This window comes from Lathamus discolor, chromosome 5 (assembly GCF_037157495.1).
Source record: "Lathamus discolor isolate bLatDis1 chromosome 5, bLatDis1.hap1, whole genome shotgun sequence".
Taxonomy (NCBI): Eukaryota; Metazoa; Chordata; class Aves; order Psittaciformes; family Psittacidae; genus Lathamus; species Lathamus discolor.
In genome coordinates, this window is record NC_088888.1 from 109,531,305 (window position 1) to 109,550,024 (window position 18,720).

The 18,720-nt window shown below is 41.5% G+C and overlaps 1 protein-coding gene across 1 annotated transcript in view; it reads right to left on the minus strand.

Annotated features, from left to right (window-relative positions):
• Positions 1-21: 21 nt before the first annotated feature.
• The window catches only part of MSRA (methionine sulfoxide reductase A), a 291,015-nt gene continuing 272,316 nt past the window's right edge, over positions 22-18,720 (minus strand). The window contains exon 7 of the mRNA XM_065681883.1: positions 22-853. Coding sequence (XP_065537955.1) covers positions 689-853 — 165 coding nt within the window. The 3' untranslated portion in view covers positions 22-688. The remainder of the gene's footprint in view (positions 854-18,720) is intronic.

The following is an 18,720-nucleotide window of genomic DNA, read 5'->3' on the forward strand; positions in this document are numbered from 1 at the left end:
TGGAACACACCACAGACAACATTTTTCTGTTCTCTTTTTTGTAATTTATTGTAGCACAGGAAATGAAAAAAAGATTTATTTTTGTGTTTATACACTTTTTGGAAGAACATTACAATTTTTACTTTTTCCTACTAAAATTATTTCAGAAAATAGACAGTATAGGTGATATTACATGTTGTGAAAATTTAATTGTGAGAGAATCACTGATCTTATAAATTCACCATTCTCAAAGACATCAGATTACAGGTTTGTGATAGTTAAGATGAGCCCAGCCATGTCTCCATGTCAAAGTTCTCATAACATGAGTAAAGCTATTAACCCAAGCAAATAAACAGATCTGAAGGCCTTAGCTATGCAAAGCATTTAGCAGGTGCCATAACATCCCAATTCATCCTTTTAACAGCATTTTGAGCCAAACTTTTAGAAATTTCTCTCCAGATTACAACATTGTAAGGAAAACCCACGAGCTGCATGGAGCAAGAAGCTGCATTTGCCAACAGGTGCAATTTCTACCTCTGCTTTGGCATTTAATGTTGGTGAATGGGAAACTGCTTAGATTATAGAAAGCCACCCCAACAGGTTCCCAAATCTTTACGCACTAATGATGCAGGCGTGCTATATCTATCAGGGTTGCCGGTCTTTTGTCAGATTCCCTAAAGCAAAGCAGAGGCAGTGAAGTAAGCACAAGCTATTTCTTGATCCCAGTAGGGCAGGAAAGCCCTGTTCCCCCGAGGCCGCAGTATCCGCCAGGGTTCTTACTGAGGTACTGCTGATGGTAATCTTCAGCATAATAAAACTCTGGAGCCTCCCGGATTTCTGTTGTGATGGGACCAAAACCGCCCCCTGTCAATACCTGTCAAGAAATATGATGGAAAGCCATTAGTGGTTTGCTGTCTACTCTGCTGATGAATGATGTTAGGTTTTCTCTCAGCAGGAGCCACAGAGATTTCTCAGCACTTGGAGCACATTTGCGGTGCATCTCTGAAAGCCCTTTATCCTTGCTCTCATGTTATAGACACTGTGGGCACCAAAGCAGGCATTGGTGAGAAGAGGTAGAGCACCCTCCTGCTTTAATGGCTCATTTGTTAATTTGCCATGGCCACACATTTGTTCTTTCCTCTTTATGAATCACGCCAGGCAGGGATGTGGTGCCATCAACAAAAGTGGAAAACAAAGTGAAAGGCAGCAGAGCACACTTCAATCAACCCTGGCCAGTGGCCTTGCAGTGTCTCAGAACTTCACCAGGCAGGTGCCTTAGCTTTGAAATATGCTGTCCACCCCATATATCCTTATGCCAAGAAGACTCTCTGGGTGAAATTTTGGCCTCACTGATGCCATCAAGAAATAAGGGCATCTGGGCTCTTTTTCATGGAGTTTCTACAAATCCATTCTTCAAAAAATAACAGTTCCATCATGACCAGAAAGGTATTTTTAAGGCAAATAATGGCTCATTTCTGGAAGATTTGCCAATATGTGGACCAGAAGCAATATCCACTTTGAAAAGATTAGGTGGGGATTTTAGACTCTAATTTCTTTCTGATATTCCCTAACTGAATTTGAAACTCCTGAAAGGTTTCTGATGGAGGGAATTTCATTTTAACATGACTTGCCATGACGTTTTACCTATTGAATTGTCCTTTTCTAAGGAAACTGGTAAGCACCAACATTTTGAAGCAAATTCTCATCTCAGTGGGGACATAACTTGTGCTCACTGAAGTCCATAATAACCTAATAAACACTGTAACTGATGTCAGACTACTGTTGAAAAGTATACTTCTAAAGTACTGGATGTAGACAGAATCGCCTTGCTATCAATTAGACTTGACAACAAGACCAACACTAAGAACAAAGCATCAGCATTTAAGATTACCAGATAAATATGCATTCTGTCATCATACTAACAAAAAAACCCAAAAAACAAATAAAAGGAAGTCATCACACCAACTCACAAAAACAGAGCTAGAAGATCTATTGTAAGACATCAAGTCCAACTTCTTTCATCATGATACAACAACTAATATCCACCTTATTTTCAGCAAACTTTTTATTTAACTGCTTCTGAAAGATCTTTGGAGATGGAGATAGTTCCGTTTCCTCGAGGAGGCCATTCCAATATTTACAATCCTGTAGAGAGTTTCTCCTAAAGTCCAGCCCGATTAAGTCCACTGCTGTCATTCAAACTCACTGTTGTGGTTTCCACAACCATGATGATGTGGAAACCACATCCATGATGAATGGATGTTGATGTGGAAAAGAAATCATTCCCTTCATCTTTACAGTAGTCTTCTATATACTTGGTGGCTGGCCAGAGAGAAAGATGACATGTAATGGAAGCAATGCTTCCTCACAGCATTAGCTAACACTTAAATTGTAGGTGATTATCTGGGACAAAAAGGCCTTCAGATTTCCTACGACAGGGTTTTCTAGACCCTGCCTCAGTGCTTCTAAGTACTGACCAGAGCCTGACACAAGTTGCTGGACTTTATAGAGCCTTAGGCTGATTTATTCTAGTAATTTCACTGCCTGAAGGTTATATTTTGCTTCATTCAGTTTTCGCCCAGGAATGAAACAATAAGATTGGCACAAAATCCATGACTGACCTGTCTGGGGAGCCCCTAAATTCTCAGCCAGGTTAGGAAGATGTTGACTAGTTAATTCATTGCATGTGAACACAACAGCATAACAAGACAAGTTTCACAGGAATCTGGTCTTATTTCCCCGTGTAAAATTACATATAAAACACAATTACACGAAAAACACAAATAGTGTTTTTCATCTTTGGGGCAGGCTTTTTCCCAAGGGAATCAGATTATTTACCCATCAGATGTGTGAGCAAAGAAGATAAAAAATGTGAATATATGTATGTGTATATATCACATCTCATTGGCAGCAACTAACACGAAGTATCAACACAACTGCTTTTAGAAAGCAGCATTTCACTTACTTTCTAAACTTCCTAGCAAAGAAAAGCACTTTTAAAATTATCTTCACTCCAGAAAGATGGCACAAACTCTGTCATCATGGGCATTACTCATGTACTTGTGGCTGTAAATGTATGTAAAATTGGCTTCCCCCTGCCTTAACTGAGTCATGAAGATGCTGCTGGAGGGATAGATATTTTTCTACTGTGCAAAACAGTATTCGTTACAGGTTTTTACCTGGGACTTTCCATCACTGGCCTAATTTTGTCAGTTAGAAAATCCATTCTGTTCAATAACATACCACAAGAGGGCATAAACATCATTTATCCCTCTCAGAACTACTAACAGCCTATTAAAACACTGCACGCTGAATAAAGCAGAAGCCCAAGACAACTCATTATATTGCACTTTGGTCATTAGCAAAAGATACCAGCACTGTCGTCAGAAGCAGCGGGAACCCCAGGCTCCAACACTCTGCCAAACACTACCTTGAATGTTTTGATTTTAAATGGGAAAATATTTTTCTTGCACTGACTGTGTCGATACAAAGATAAAAACATCACTGGGAAAGATGATGAAGTTCATGATGTGCTGGTGCCGGCAGGTGTAAATCAGCCCGTTCTTGATTGATTTCCTGCTGCCAAGGCAGATATAATTTGATGATAATCTTGTTCTAGCATTTAGTCCTTTTTAGTCCAGTCTCAAAATTCCTGAGCCATTTGATGTGACCTCCCATTTTCATGCTGCAGCCAAAAGGGCTACTGCAGCTTTTGCATACAGAAATAGGAAGAACCAAATAAAAGACAGTGTAATTAACCCTTGGGACCTTTTACTTAATGAGGCCTTTTTTAAGGCACTTTTGGATCTTTTTCCCCCCAATATTCCACTGCATTTCAGAGAATTAATTCATTAATTCATTCAAGGGACTTGTGCAGCTTTTGTCATAGGAGAGATCATACTAGAAGATCACAATGATCCTTTAGCTGATCATGATCCAGTCCAAAACACCTGGAAGGTTCTACTGGTGAGAGGCCAAATCAAACCAGAACCCAAATCTCACCCAGGTGTAGAGGGCAGAGGAGATATGGCTAGTTTGGTCTGTTTGGATACGTGCTAGAGCAGGAAGATGTTGAAGCCGGCACTGAGAACCTTAGTACTGCTACTATTTTAAGAACCCTCTGCTTTTAGCATGCAAAATATGTTGTGTTTGGTGAGTTTCCTAATTTATTATAGCCTGTGAAAGTTTTTTTCCTGTTGTTTGCTTTAAACTTCTTGCCTGACCATGTCATTACATCCTTTGCTGCAAAAAAATAACGCTTTATTCACTCTTTCCATAGTGATATTGATTTTACACCTCTGCTTTAATCCTGCTCATTCATTTCTCCAGCAAGCTTTGCAGGCTTAGACTCCCTGCTTCACAACTCAGGTCAGCCCTTTTACCCTTTCCTGCACCTTTTCTACTTCTATTTCACTGCTGCATTGAGATGGGGTGACTGGAATTGCACTCTATTCAAGATCTCCACAGATTTATTCAGTGGTGTACTTACATATTCTCTTTTATTCTCTATCTCTTTCCCAGCAATTCTTAGCATTCCACTTGCCTTTCTGACCTCTGCTGAGCACTGAGCAGACGTTTTCAAAGAACCATCTGCAATGACGCCAGAACCTCTTTCGCGGGCTAATTTAAACCCTATCATTGTGTCTGCACTTGACTTTTATCGACATGGAATTTCAGCAGCTATCTTATTGCCCAGATGTTTGATATTGTCAGATTCTTCTGCAACTTTATGTATCCATGTCTACTTGTGCTTACCTGGAATATCTCTATACAATCAGCAGATTTTGGCACGTCACTGACGTCTGTCTCCCTTTTCCAGCTCTTTTATGAGCATATTGAACTGTACAGGTTCTGAAGGCAGTAACTGGTAATCTCCCTTCACTGCAAAAACTGCCCAGCTATTTGTGTCTTTTATTTCCTCTCTGTAACCAGGTATTCATTCACAAGAGAAACTTTCTTCTTATTCTAGAGTGCCTGGCTCGCTTTTATGCACCCAGTCTCTTCAAAAGACTGTATTATGTGTGCAAGACACAAATTTTCTCTGCTCACATCAGCTCTTCTCTGAAAGACGTATTCTATGTGTGTCTGCTAACTTCTGATAACTCAAGCAATCTGCAGCATAAAACATCAGACCTAACTTGCTTATAATTCTGCTGCATCACCTTGAAGATACCTTAAGCACAGAAGCAACCCACTTTCAAATTCCAATTTAAATCACAGCTTATCCATGATGCTAGTGTGAAAGCAATTTCCAATTTTATTTCTATTCATACCTAAAGCTGACCACCACCTGATTACACTGACCTGCCACTGTTCATTTCAGTGATTTGCTCTGAACTTCTTTTGCTATAGCTTGAACTTGAGACAGGTCCTTAAAATTGCAACTATTACCTGCTGTGGGGAAACCCCCAAATTCCTCAGCTGTTGACACAGACTTCAGGAATTACATAGCTTTCTGCTCTGGTATTAATTGTGTCAAGTCCTTCATGGACAGCTCAAGCTTTGCAGATGCTTTGTCTCCAGAACTGATTCTTAAAATGCTCAGCTATCCTAAGGAAAAGATATTAGTTAATTAGTGAACTGGAGCAATTATTTTAGATGCAGATTTGCATCTATATTTGGACTTCCCAGCACATACTGGGAAGAAGTAATTTTTCTTCTGGTGGCACCAAGACCAGAGGTGTGCACCAAGGTTCTGTTTAGAGCACTTTCACCACAGATACTGGGCCATTAAGTAACTAGTGCTTCTAGCTCCGTCTCTGCTGTAGTGAGGGGGTCCCATAGCATGTAGATGCAGCTAGAAAGATTTTAAGGGGTGGTCTAGTCATTTAGAAATGGTATCATCCCATAGATGTTTTCGCTTTCTAACTTGAAGGCCATGTACTAGGTCACTGGAACACAGCAGAGTTCTGTATGTTACTGAAATCGGTTTGTTCCAGTGGCACCAATTCACTTCAGTTATGCTAGGTGATACGAAATGCTGTCCTCAACAGGGGAGATTAGATGGTAGGCTGCCAAGGAATAAACCAAACCAGTATAACCTCAGAAGGTTGCTATTCACTTACGCCCAAGCAATTCTAGCACTCGATACTTCTGCACTTTGATTTGCTACTGCCCTCTGAACTGACAGTAATTGCCGCTTCAGCTTTTTGTAGCCAGCTGATTATATTGAGCCAAAGTATGTCAAAATATTTAATCATTCGACATTACAGCATGGCAAAAACATATTCAAGGTGTTTGGCTCCTTGTTTATATTCAGATGGAATTAGCTAATACTTGTAAAGTGCCCGAAGAATTCGGAATGAACAGTGCCAGAATAGCATGATTCCCTTGTACCCCCAAATATTTGTAGAAACAGGCTGGAAGCCACTAACACTTTTATATGTTGTGCTAAAAATGCATGACTCATGCAAGTTTAGAGAAGGGGTTAAACTCACTTCAAAATCTGACCAAAAAAAAAAAAAGGCTTTAAGATTCAGTTTGGTAAATAAAACAATTTAATTTTTGGAGCAGAGTCATTAGTAAAGTAGCGGAGTATTAATTTGTTCCAAGCATTTTGTGGCTTTTAATAAAAATAGCCTCATCTGTATTGATCAAGTACACATTTTAAAAGCAAGTTTACAGCCTGTTCTCTGGCTGCTGCAATTTCCAGCTTGTCTCATGTCTTAGCAAGCTACATGAAGCTACTCCATTTCAAATGCCCACCCTAAAATCACTGATATTGAAAATACCACAGGCTTGATCCTCTGTAGGATGGGATTATGTGTACATCCTAGGTGCATGATTACTGTGATATTTTTAACTGGAAAACACATTAACTGAGTTTGCCAAGTTGTTAGGGCAGTTGCTGGCAGGCTTGGGAGCAGAAATTCATCAAACCATGCTCACTTGGTCCAGAGTACCTAACTTTGGTCCAGAGGAACTAACACAATGAGTAGCGTAAGGCCTTAATAATGTGCAATTAAGAATGTTTCATTTTCTCCTTCATTTTGCAAAGTGTCATATAGACATGCCTCTCCTTTCCTGCAAGACCACATGCTCTGCAGTACCAAACTCAATGATATATTATTTTAAATTGCCTTCTTTGTGCTGCCTTCAGATGGCTGGAGCGCCTCACTGGGAAGCACTCAACTGTTATTTTAGCAAATATTAAAATCCCATTTGCATGTGGCATCCAGTCTTCTCTGAACACTTCTCTATGTCACTTACTGATGCTGGCTTTTCCAAACTGCCTCATGCCATGGAATGGGCTGAAATCATGTGTGCTGGTAAAATCTCCATTCGCATTCATGTAGGTGACCTCTTTTGGAAATTGTGTGTTTATGACAGGAAGAAAGATCCTGACAAGGAAAAAGTGGGAGCAATGGCTGGCAAGCCATTTAAGTCCAACCCCAGCTACTGCACTGGGAAGCAGCATGGCCTGGAGCAGAACTCCGCGTTGTTCTGTTTCCAGTTACCTCACTGCACAGGGGATTCAATGATATTGATATATTTGATAGGTATGGCAAGAATTTATTAGCTAATGTTTTGCACAGGGCTTTGGAGTACTACATAATTAGCTAATGCCTGCACACAATTTTGGAGTGCTATATAATTTCTAAGTATTATTAGTAATATCCTTGCAAGGAAGCTATCAAGTTTCAGAACTCACTTTGCAGCATGCCTTCTGCAAACTGGGTGAAATTGAAACTGGGAATGATGGAATTATGTTAGTATAAATTCTGCATCCTTCATAGTGTGGGCATAAGGTTCTAAGAGCAGAAATGGTGAAACCCACTGGCTTTACAGGTTTCTTTGGTCTTTGCTGTGGTAAAAAACAAGCTGCTATGTGACTACATTATAAATCTGAAGACACAAATATCCTGCAGGGACTACACATAACCTAATCAAAGAGAAGAAATGGTATTACATGGGCCTGCTGGAATTGTTCATGAAAGTGCATTCTTCTAGTGAGGCACAGAGAAAATTGCAGATAAGAAGGAAGTACAGTAGAAACTTAAAAGATGGTGGTGCAAAATCTAAGCTGAAGAAGTTTTATTCTCGTGTATAAAACTGCATAATTGATTTTCTCAGAGCTTTTGCCTATTGACAGAACCCACACATGCAACAGAGCACATCACACGAATTGAGTAAACTGAACCTAACTAGAGACACAGCTTCATGAGCCTTAGGGGAAAGCTGAACGTATACATATAGTTTGTTCCATTGGTTTGAAGATCTGTTTACTCTGAAATGCTTTTCTCTTAAATACTTAGCTTGAAAGAGGCTGTTTGGTCACTCCTTCCTGCCAGAGGGGAAAGAATTACTGGGCTTGGATATAAATCAGACCTGCCAAGGTAAATTACAGTTGGCCGATAGCCTAGCTATTAACATATCTGAGGCCCCAAGTGGTTCTGCTCAGAGGGTCTAGGAAGGATCAGGAGTGCAGTTAGTCTGATATTTCCTACTATTTTACATCTGAGTGTACTTCCTTGTTGCCCACAACAATCAGCTATGCCAGATGAAATGGCAGATTTATACAGACAGACCTCTTCGTACCTTCTAGCAATGGGAAAAGATGAACATTGAATTTGTCCTAAATTGTATTTAATAGAACTGACAGCAAAATAAAATCTACAATTCTATTTTTTCCTTTTAGATACTGATCGTATGAACATGCATAGAAAGGAAGTTGTATCCTGCTTTTCATCATATCAATCTAATTCTGGATTCAAAGCTTTTGCCCCAGATACTGACTGGTATAACAGCATCAACTTGACCCACAGTCTTTACAAGCTTGACCTTCAAAGTAGAGCTTCCTGAACACCCATCCTGCCTTCTCTTGAGGAAGAAAGATGAAAGTGAAGAATGGCACCAGGGAGCATTTAGGAGGTATAGGAAGATAACATTAGCAAAGATAAAAGACATCTTGCTCAACTAGCATCTGGGAACTAATTAGGTGTTGAAGGAGCCATTGAAAGAGATGGAAATTCTGTTTGTGTAGCCAAATTTAAGGCAGCCAAACAGCCTTTTACTGTACATCCTGCATGGATAATTTATGATGGCTAAGAAAGGATATGCCCTGTTCTGACTTTCAGTGATCTAAAACTAAAATCTATTCCGTGGTTTGAGACAGCAGTCTGTTCTTCACTAAGCACTCATCCATTACTCTCATATTCCTGAAATGAAAAACGGCCAGGTCCAAATTGAGATGGGGCCACTGATAACAACCCACATATGGAGCAGTGAAGCTTAGTGAAGAATCTTCCAAGCTTTTGCAGACCAGAACTGGTATCATAGAATAGTTTGGGTTGTAAAGGACCCTAAGATCATCCAGTTCCAACCCCCTACCTTGGGCCGGGACACCTTCCACTAGACCATGTCACCCAAGGCTCTGTCCAGCCTGGCCTTGAACACTGCCAGGGATGGGGCATTCACAACTTCCTTGGGCAACCTGTTTCAGTGCCTCACCATGTGTTTCTCCACATGATGCAGTCCTGAACAACTCTGAGGTGCTAACTTGGGTCCATAAGCAGTGAAATGGTAAGATGAGGCAAATCATGCTGCCTGTGAACAGAAGAAAACACTCCACATATAAATACTGTATTGACAAGACTTTACTACATCCATTAGCTCTGTTATCTCTGAACAATACTTTGTAGCAAAATGCAGACTAGCTTGTGCAATGTAAGGTACTCCCTTGTGTACATATCTTTTCCAATAATTGGAAGTCACTCCAATTATCTTTCACTCAGGGAGCTGCAATGTAGAAGTAAGAATGTTAATTTCACATATTTAATGAAGAGGGCTCAGTTCAGCTCTACTGTTACATTGACATAATTTTATTTTTCTTACTGTAGTCAACACTGGATTTATATCAAGTATTTCTTCTGCAATATATAAGCATGACAGTTTCTCAGGAAAATATGTGGATTTTTAAGAGGAATAAACAATTTATCTTTTCCTATACTCATCCTGAAAAAATCCATAAATTATTTCTGTTGTGAGTGGAGGAAAAGGCTTTCAGACAGAGACCAAGCACGAATATTTACTTCTGAAATCACAAAAATTGGTATACTGGAATATCTGAAAGAAGATCCTTATAATGGAAATTGTTGGGCAACCTGTCATCTCTGTCACTTATCTTGCCCCAACAAGCTCTGTTCTTCTTTTCAGCCTCTCATGGCCATTATTGGGTAGTCCTAAACCATCTCATTCCCATAAAGCTGAGAGATGATTTGGACTGTGCTGTCCACCATCTTCAGAAGATAGAGTTGTTTGTGGTGAAAGCCCTGAGCCTACTTCCTAGAGCAGCAGTACCATCACCCAGCTGGTCTCTGATGGTTCCGGTGACCTTCAGCAAAGCGAGTACTCCCAATCTCTCTTTCTGCTTCTATTTCTTATTCTTTAAAAAGGCACTAATGCTACTCTTACTTTTTTATTCCCACTCTGCAGGGCATTCACTGTTTCTTACAATGGCCATACGTGCATCACTTGGCACAATGAGGAGCCTGACCGAAGTAGCAGGCTCTACTTGCTACCATTAACACAAATATTAAGAAAGTCATGGTACCATGTGTCTCAGAGCCCCTAGGTAAGCTGAGACCTCAAGGGAAACTCTGGACATACTGAGGCCAAAGGGATTTTGTCAATACTGTTTGTTAACCAAACTTTCATGCAGCCACAAGAGTGTACGCTGGAGTGGAGAATTACTCACATTGAACACTTACCACTAGACACCCACTAAACAAAAAATGCTGTCACCATTGAAGTCTTTTCAGTCTATATTGCTGTTTCTTTATATAAGAAAAGATCTCAGAGGGATGAAACAGGGACCTAATACTCCTAACAATTTACAGCAGAATTATTGGTTATGCTATACCTTAAATACCCAAACAGAATCATAGAATCATTTATGTTGGAAAAGACTTTAATGATCATCAAGTCCGACCATTAATCCAGCATTGCCATGTCCACCACTTAACCATGTCCTTAAATGCCACATCTACATCTCTTTTAAATACCTCCAGGGATGATGACTTCACCACTTCCATGGGTTTCCGGTTCCAGTGCTTGATACACCTTTTGAAGAAATTTTTGGTGAAGAAATTTTTCCTAATATCCAATCCAAACCTCCCCTGGGTCAACTTGAGACCATTTCCTCTTGTTCTACTGCTTGTTACCTGGAGAAGAGACTGTCCGTCACCTCGCTACAACCTCCTTTCAGGTACTTCTAGAGACTGACAAGGTCTCCCCTGAGTCTCCTTTTTCCCAGGCTAAACAACCCCAGTTCCCTCAGTCTCTCCTCTGGAGACTTGTGCTCCAGGCCTTCATAGAATCATATCATCAGAGAATCATAGAATGGTATTGGTTGGAAGGCACCTTAAAGATTACCCAGTTCCACCCCCCTGTCACGGACAGGGACACCTTCCACTAGACCAGGTTGCTCAAAGCCCCATTGAACCTGGCTTCACCAGCTTCACTGCCATTCTCTGGACATGCTCAGGCACCTCAGTGTCTGTGTTGTAGTGAAGGTCCCAAAACTGAACACAGCATTCAATGGACGAGCTCATAAGATATGTCTTGTTCCCATGTGCAGCTTAAGGAGACAGGGCGCTAAAGGATGCCCCTGGGAAATGAAAAAATCAACACCGTGTTACTCTGGTTTTGTTTAAAAGTACGATTTCATTTATACTACAGATATAGGCAAGGAATGTATGCAACACAGCACAGCAAAGTGTTCAAAAATGCCTGGGTAGTCTGTCCTTATCTTTCACATAAGATAAGCACAGAATGGCATAAGAGAGGCAAGAGCCTTGGCTACCTCCCCCGCGCATCAACAAATAGAGAAGGTAAGGATCCAGCATGAGATTGATGCGGACACCATTCAGAGCCTGACCCATTGCATATCAAATGAAACATAAACTGAGGTCCTTCTTCATGGTGAGAAAGGCAGGAGGGACTTCTCAGCAGCAGATCTCAAGGATCAGCGCAGCTAAAGCTCTGTGAAAATTCCTACTACAACACCCACTTTGGTTTGAAATGGAGCCCGTACTTCCCTATGCTAAAGCGTGTGCTGTCAGACAGCTGCTGCATTTCTAGCCAGGGTCTTTCTAACTCTTCTGTCTGACCAACTGAGTTTGGTGGAATATTTTCTGGATTTTTCATATGTGTAACAGATCACAGACAGGTCGACCACTTTAAGCAATTTGGAACTTTCAGGTTGACAAATGTATAATTGCTACTAAAATTATATTTGAAATGGTTACCAGAGAATACAATTCTAGCAATACCAAGGACTGAGAAGTCAAGATGAAATAAACAGAGCGTGTTTTAATCAGAGGATAAGTAGTTTTCCAGCTACTATAAATAGAAAAGGCTGCAAGAACGCATCCGACAAGCAGAAGAAAGTGTGAGGAGGGTAAAATTCCACAGTGTTTTGGCTTTGGACTTCAGAAGGTAGTGAGTATGAGATAGTGTGAAATACAAAGAAGCCTTTGTTGTTTACATCTGAAGTTTAAAAGTGGCACAGTGTGAATAAACAAAGGATGTTCCATGAAACACTGCAGCAGCGATGTATTCGCTCCATTTGAGTTCCAGAAACGGCATGTAAATAGAGGCATTGCCTTCTTGTTTGAAAAGAGAAGGAGGTAAACTTTAAAGCTTTCTTCCAGAAAATCTCATTTACCCAGATCTTTAGGTTTGTGATAGGCTTTTAAGTGGTAGAAAACACAAGAGCTTAATAAGGCTAAGATCCGGATCATTTAGCATTTGCTTTCAGGTTGGTTAAGCTTCTGAGTAATGATACTAGTACACATGCTTTTGGAAACCTGAATTAGCTATTTGCTATCTTTTCTGGAAAAAAAAAAAGTTTTACTCTCAAGTACTGGGATAATATCAACCAATTTATTTTTTGTGTAGGTACAAATAGACCATACTGCCATGATAGTTCCATGAGTTAAACAGATTATTTACACAGGAGGATGCATTACAATCATTGATAAGGGCAGAATCTAAATATACATCGATTCAGTTAGATATTCAGAACGATACTCCAAGTTAAGTTATGCTGCACAGAACATGATTCAAGTTACGGTATCTGTACATACCTTTCAATGCAATGATCCCCCCATATTTGACAACTCTTCAATTAAATTTGATTTTAATTAAAAATATTCTAACCTATTGCTATGGCATAGATAGAGGGCAACTTTTGATGAAGTTAAAAAAAATTGTTATGGTTTGAATTTGCTCTGTGAGAGATCTACACTGGAGCCAGTAGCTGAAAACACCTTTTGAATGAACATGTACAATGCTGGAGTATTTCATACAGATCAGTTTGGGTTGGCTTTTCTGATGCTCAAAACAACTGATTTCAGTGCAGAAGGTAGGGTAATGCTATCAACCATATGCTTTCTCTTTATTGTAGTGAACTGCATGTATGCAAGGTGCCAGAGTGGCATCTGAAGGACAGAAGATGCCTCTCCAGTATATCACGAATGTGCATCAAACAACAGAATTAAAATCCAGCAGTCAGTCCATGTACCAAACCAGATTCCTGTTAACCTGATAAAGTTTTAAAGGGAAATGGATATAGCTGGGATCAAAGAGAAGCTACTAAATCCAGTGTCACTTGGCATCACCTCGATAGTTCCACATCCAAACATACATTCCTCTGATTATGGTCAGTGGCTCAATGTCCGGCTGGAGACCAGTAACGAGTGGTGTCCCTCAGGGATCGGGGTTGGGACCGGTCTTGTTCAACATCTATGTCGGTGACATGGACGGTGGGATTGAGTGCACCCTCAGCAAGTCTGCCGATGACACCAAGCTGTGTGGTTTGGTTGATATGCTGGAGGGAAGGGATGCCATCCAGAGGGACCTTGACACGCTTGTGAGGTGGGCTGATGCCAACCTTATGAAGTTCAACCATGACAAGTGCAAGGTCCCACACCTGGGTTGAAGCAATCCCAGGAACAGCTACAGGTTGGGCAGAGAAGAGATTCAGAGCAGCCCTGCAGAGAAGGACTTGGGGGTGCTGGTCGATGAGAAAATGAACATGAGCCGGCTCCAGTGTGCGCTCACAGCCCAGAAAGCCAACCGTATCCTAGGCTGCATCAAAAGGAGCGTGACCAACAGGTCAAAGGAGGTGATCCTGCCCCTCTACTCTGCTCTTGTGATACCTCACCTGGAGTATTGTGTGCAGTTCTGGTGTCCTCAACACAAAAAGGACATGGAACTGCTGGAACAAGTCCGGAGGAGGCTACGAGGATGAACAGGGGACTGGAGCATCTCCCATATGAAGACAGGCTGAGGAAGTTGGGGCTGTTCAGCCTGGAGAAGAGAAGGCTTCGTGGAGACCTCATAGCAGCCTTCCAGTATCTGAAGGGGGACCTCTAAGGATGCTGGAGAGGGACTCTTCATTAGGGACTGTAGTGACAGGACAAGGGGTAATGGGTTAAAACTTAAACAGGGGAAGTTTAGATTGGATATAAGGAGGAAATTCTTTCCTGTTAGGGTGGTGAGGCACTGGAATGGGTTGCCCAGGGAGGTTGTGAATGATCCATCCCTGGCAGTGTTCAAGGCCAGGCTGGACAGAGCCTTGGGTGGGATGGTTTAGTGTGAGGTGTCCCTGGCCATGGCAGGGGGGCTGGAACTAGATGATCTTGAGGTCCTTTCCAACCCTAACTATTCTATGATTGTATGATTCTAGGAAACCAGCACCACGAAAGCTATCTAGGAAGAGCAAACTCTAATTCCTATTATCCATCCACAGACTCTGGTGAAGATTTTGGCATAGACTTCATTTTCATAGCAAGCTGGATCACCAAAGAAAATCTAAAAGATCTGAGTTATTCTTCGGTCATTAATATCCACTTCTTGTGGGAGCAACCTCAAAAGCAGATGGCTTCTGCTTACAAGCCCATAGACTGAAAGCGTAATGATACTCCTTAAATACGCAAATATGTGGCAAAGAAGTCAAACTTTGGATGCTGACTAGAGAAATAGAAATAAGACCTCCACTCTTTGCAAAGCAAGTTCACTTCAACAGCCCAAGCTCTGTGCATAAAATATTTATTACAATTACTTCTACAGTTTTGAAAACTGGTTACTTGTGCCTGCAGCAAAACTATTTTACCAGAAGAAGAGAAAAAATGCGCTTGGCCAGAGCATCAGCTGCAAAGCCGGCATAGTTATTTCATGCCCCTCTGCTGCTGCCAAAAACCCTGAGAGTATGGCAGCATGCAGGGAGGGGTGAAAACAAAGATCATTCATAAGGAAATGGGGCAATTGCTATAGCTTCAGCTCCACACACCATCTCTGAATGAGCTTCCTCTATGTAGCTCTGATCAGACTGCTTCTGAGCACAAGAGAAAGCAACTCTGTGCACAGCGGGCCTTGTGAACTATCTATCTTTTAAATCCACAGTTTTCTTTCACAAGCTATAGTGCTTTTTTCCCAAGCTATAGTGATTTCTTATTAAAGAGGGGCACCTTATGTTTACAGAAAAAAAGCAGTGAAGGAGATCTCCAGAGCTTCTTTAGCTTATCCATCTGCCCCAGGCTCTTACCTACTCCTGGAAGAGTCTAGATACAAACTGCTCTCATATACGTAATTAGCAATCCTCACTACAAACATACCCACAGGAGAGGCTTGGATGTTTCAACAAGATTCACAGTTAACAAGTTAATTTGTCAGTAAGCTTAGAAAATACAAGACTGTCTTGGACTTCAGAGTCAAATTCCACTCGATGTATAAGCCTCCTAGCATTGATGAAATGCATTTATGCATCTGGAAAGGAGATTTGAATTTGGCCATTAGTAAAACAAAATACCGAACTGATTGTGGATGGATAGGAAGCAAAGAAAATGCAGGGAATGCACTTTACATTTCAGCAAGAACCTGGCATTTGCAGCACATCATCTTCCTGCCAGCTACAGAACAGCAGTGACTTGGCAGAGGTTTGATAGCCAGATGTCATCCTCATCTGGTTCTCTTGGCTCAGGCTGTTTCTTTAAAATGAACAGCAAAACAGAGCGAGTATTGGGTCTTCCTGGTGCTACTTGCACGATAAGAAATAGAAGTAGGAAAGGTCTTTTGGGCGATGCCACAGTCCTCTGAATCTGGCATTGCTTTGCACCATTTTGTTGAATTTACAGCCCTCACCAGGCAAAATCTGGGAGTAGGAATCAGAGTTAACAGGCCAAGAACAAAACGGGATATAAGGATTTGTTTGACAGCTGCCTCTCTTCAGGTGATGAATACAGAACAAATGATCTCCCTGTACACTTCCCCAAGGCAGCTCTGAACACATTACAGAACTCAGAGGCCTGGGTTCATTTCCAAGTAATAAAATTAGTTATGCAGTTATATTTTTCTGTTCAACTATATTGCTATCTCTTTCCTCAACTGTAAATTTTCAGTTTGTTGTTTTATTTAAGGATGGAGACCATTTGTTTTCTGCCTTTCTATTAACATTACCCTAACAATAGCAAAGAAAACTGTCAGAGTAGTCCACATTTAAAACCTGCTGGCTTTCCAGTTCACTGTTATTTAAGCTAGGTCAAACTACTAAAGATGTACTGAAAAATACGGAGGTATGCAGTCTAACATTACGTATTCCTACTACCACATGGTCCTTTAGCTACAGCAGAAGAGTTGAACTAATGGGCAAATGTTTGCCAGGATTTTGATGTGGCAGCTAAGTCACAAATGCCTTCAGACCCAGGCAACAAAAGACAGTACGTACCACTCTCACTGCATGACTGACCTTATATCAGAAGGAGAATCACTTTTTAAACCGAAAGCCTGATAGCACGCATGTATGTTTGTATACACATCAATATGTGTGATAAGAAGGATGCTTTGTGGCAAAACCTGCCAACAAACCCATTTCTTTGTCGCCATCTGCTAGGAAGAGAGCAAGCACCTGTTAGGAGCAGCTGCTTGAATGCAGAATGTAGGTAAGAGAAAAATCAGTTTCAGTTTGGAATTGGCCTGCTGCAGGTAGCACATGGCTCTCACCAAGAAGGATGCCAAGTGGTCCTTTTTAAGCTTGTCCTAATTAGGAAGCGGCTAGCATTATGAAATCTCAAAACTGTTCATTTAGGTTATCATGGCAAATAGAGAGAAAAGATGGGGCTCCCGCCACCGCACCCTGAAACACTTCCCCAGCTTCCATTAGGATCTCTGCCCTCTTCCCTGCCTTTTCCTTTTATTTTTGAAGCAAGAGCACAGAGAAAGCTAACAGACCATTTGGAGACGCTGTGCATGGCTCAGTGCCTCTCTTGGCATGGCAGGCTGCATCAGGACACGTTGCTCCGAGGAATAACAGTGTTAGCAACACCCCTCGACTCCTTCCTTTCAAGAACAACTGCTTCCCTTTTGCTGCCTCTTTACATCCATCTCAGTGTGGGTCCTCTGAGGGTTTTACAAGAAGGAAATGAAAGGGCTTGGTCCAGGTGCTTGCTGTGATCAAAGCTATAGGCACCAACAGATGCCAACCCTGCCAGGCTGTCATTTCTCCAGGGGAAGCAACGGGGGTCCTACCATATAGGCAGCAAGAAATGGGCAGGAAGGACACATTAAAGGATTTCCATACTCTTCCAAGATCACAAGTCAATGGCCTCTCCCACCATGCCACACACCATGGATGGTCTCAAATCTGCTGCCCTTAATCCATGGTTAAGCAATAAGGTCATTCAGTTTGTTCACTCCCAAACTCCCAAGCAGAGATTGTTATAAAATCACAGAATGGTTTGGGTTGGAAGGTGCCTTAAGGCTCATCCAGTTCCAACCCCTCCTACCACAGGCAGGGACACCTTTCACTAGATCAGGTTGCTCCAAGCACCATCCAACCTGGCCTTCAACACTGCTAGGGATGGAGCAGCCACAGCTTCTCTGGGCAACCTGTACCAGGACCTCATCACCCTTACAAGGAAGAACTTCTTCCTTGCATCTAATCTTAATCTCCTGTTTTCCGGTTTACAGCCATTCCCCCTTGTCCTATCCCAACATGCCCTTGTAAAATGCCCCTTTCCAGATTTCTTGTAGGCCCCCTTTAGGTTTCTAACTTTCTTCAGCTAGTGAGTGCAGCCTTGGTGGCCCACAGCTGAGCTCGTCTTACATAGCCTGCGTGACACAGCCATGCACCTTATGGAAGTGGCCAGAATCTGCTCATCCCGGGGTGCAAAACATCTTTTTGGCCTTAAAGTCAGCAAGACTGCAGGGGATTTTCCTGTTCCTCTTCACCACACAGTACTACATCTAATAATCATTGGGGGAGGTATAATAGCACTGTAAGATGCTCCTGTCTACATTTAGGTAACAGCACCAGGAATTCAATGGATGGGTTTCCCCTGGACAGGGAGAATTTGCAATAGGCACTGATATTTAGGAGTTCTTTCGAGCCCAAATAGCTTCCCTTTTTCTCTTTTCCTCTTTTCCTTGCTTCCTTAGGTTCTTCAGCCACCATTTCTTGTCCTTCCAACCCCTTTTTCCTACCTGTCCATCTTCTGATTTGCCCTGTGTCACCATTTGTGCTATGAGAATGATAAATATTTGGCTTACATAACCTTTTTATAAATGGCATGTTCAATTTACTCAATCTCAGAGACTGGTATTTTCTTAAATGGCAGCAAAGAACTACACTAAGTGTCACAGTGTGCTCAAAGGTGAAAATAATGCACCAACTAAGGCTAATGCACAAACACAGACACTGTCTTGAGAAACAAGGGATATTCCCAAAGCGTTTTTGAGGCT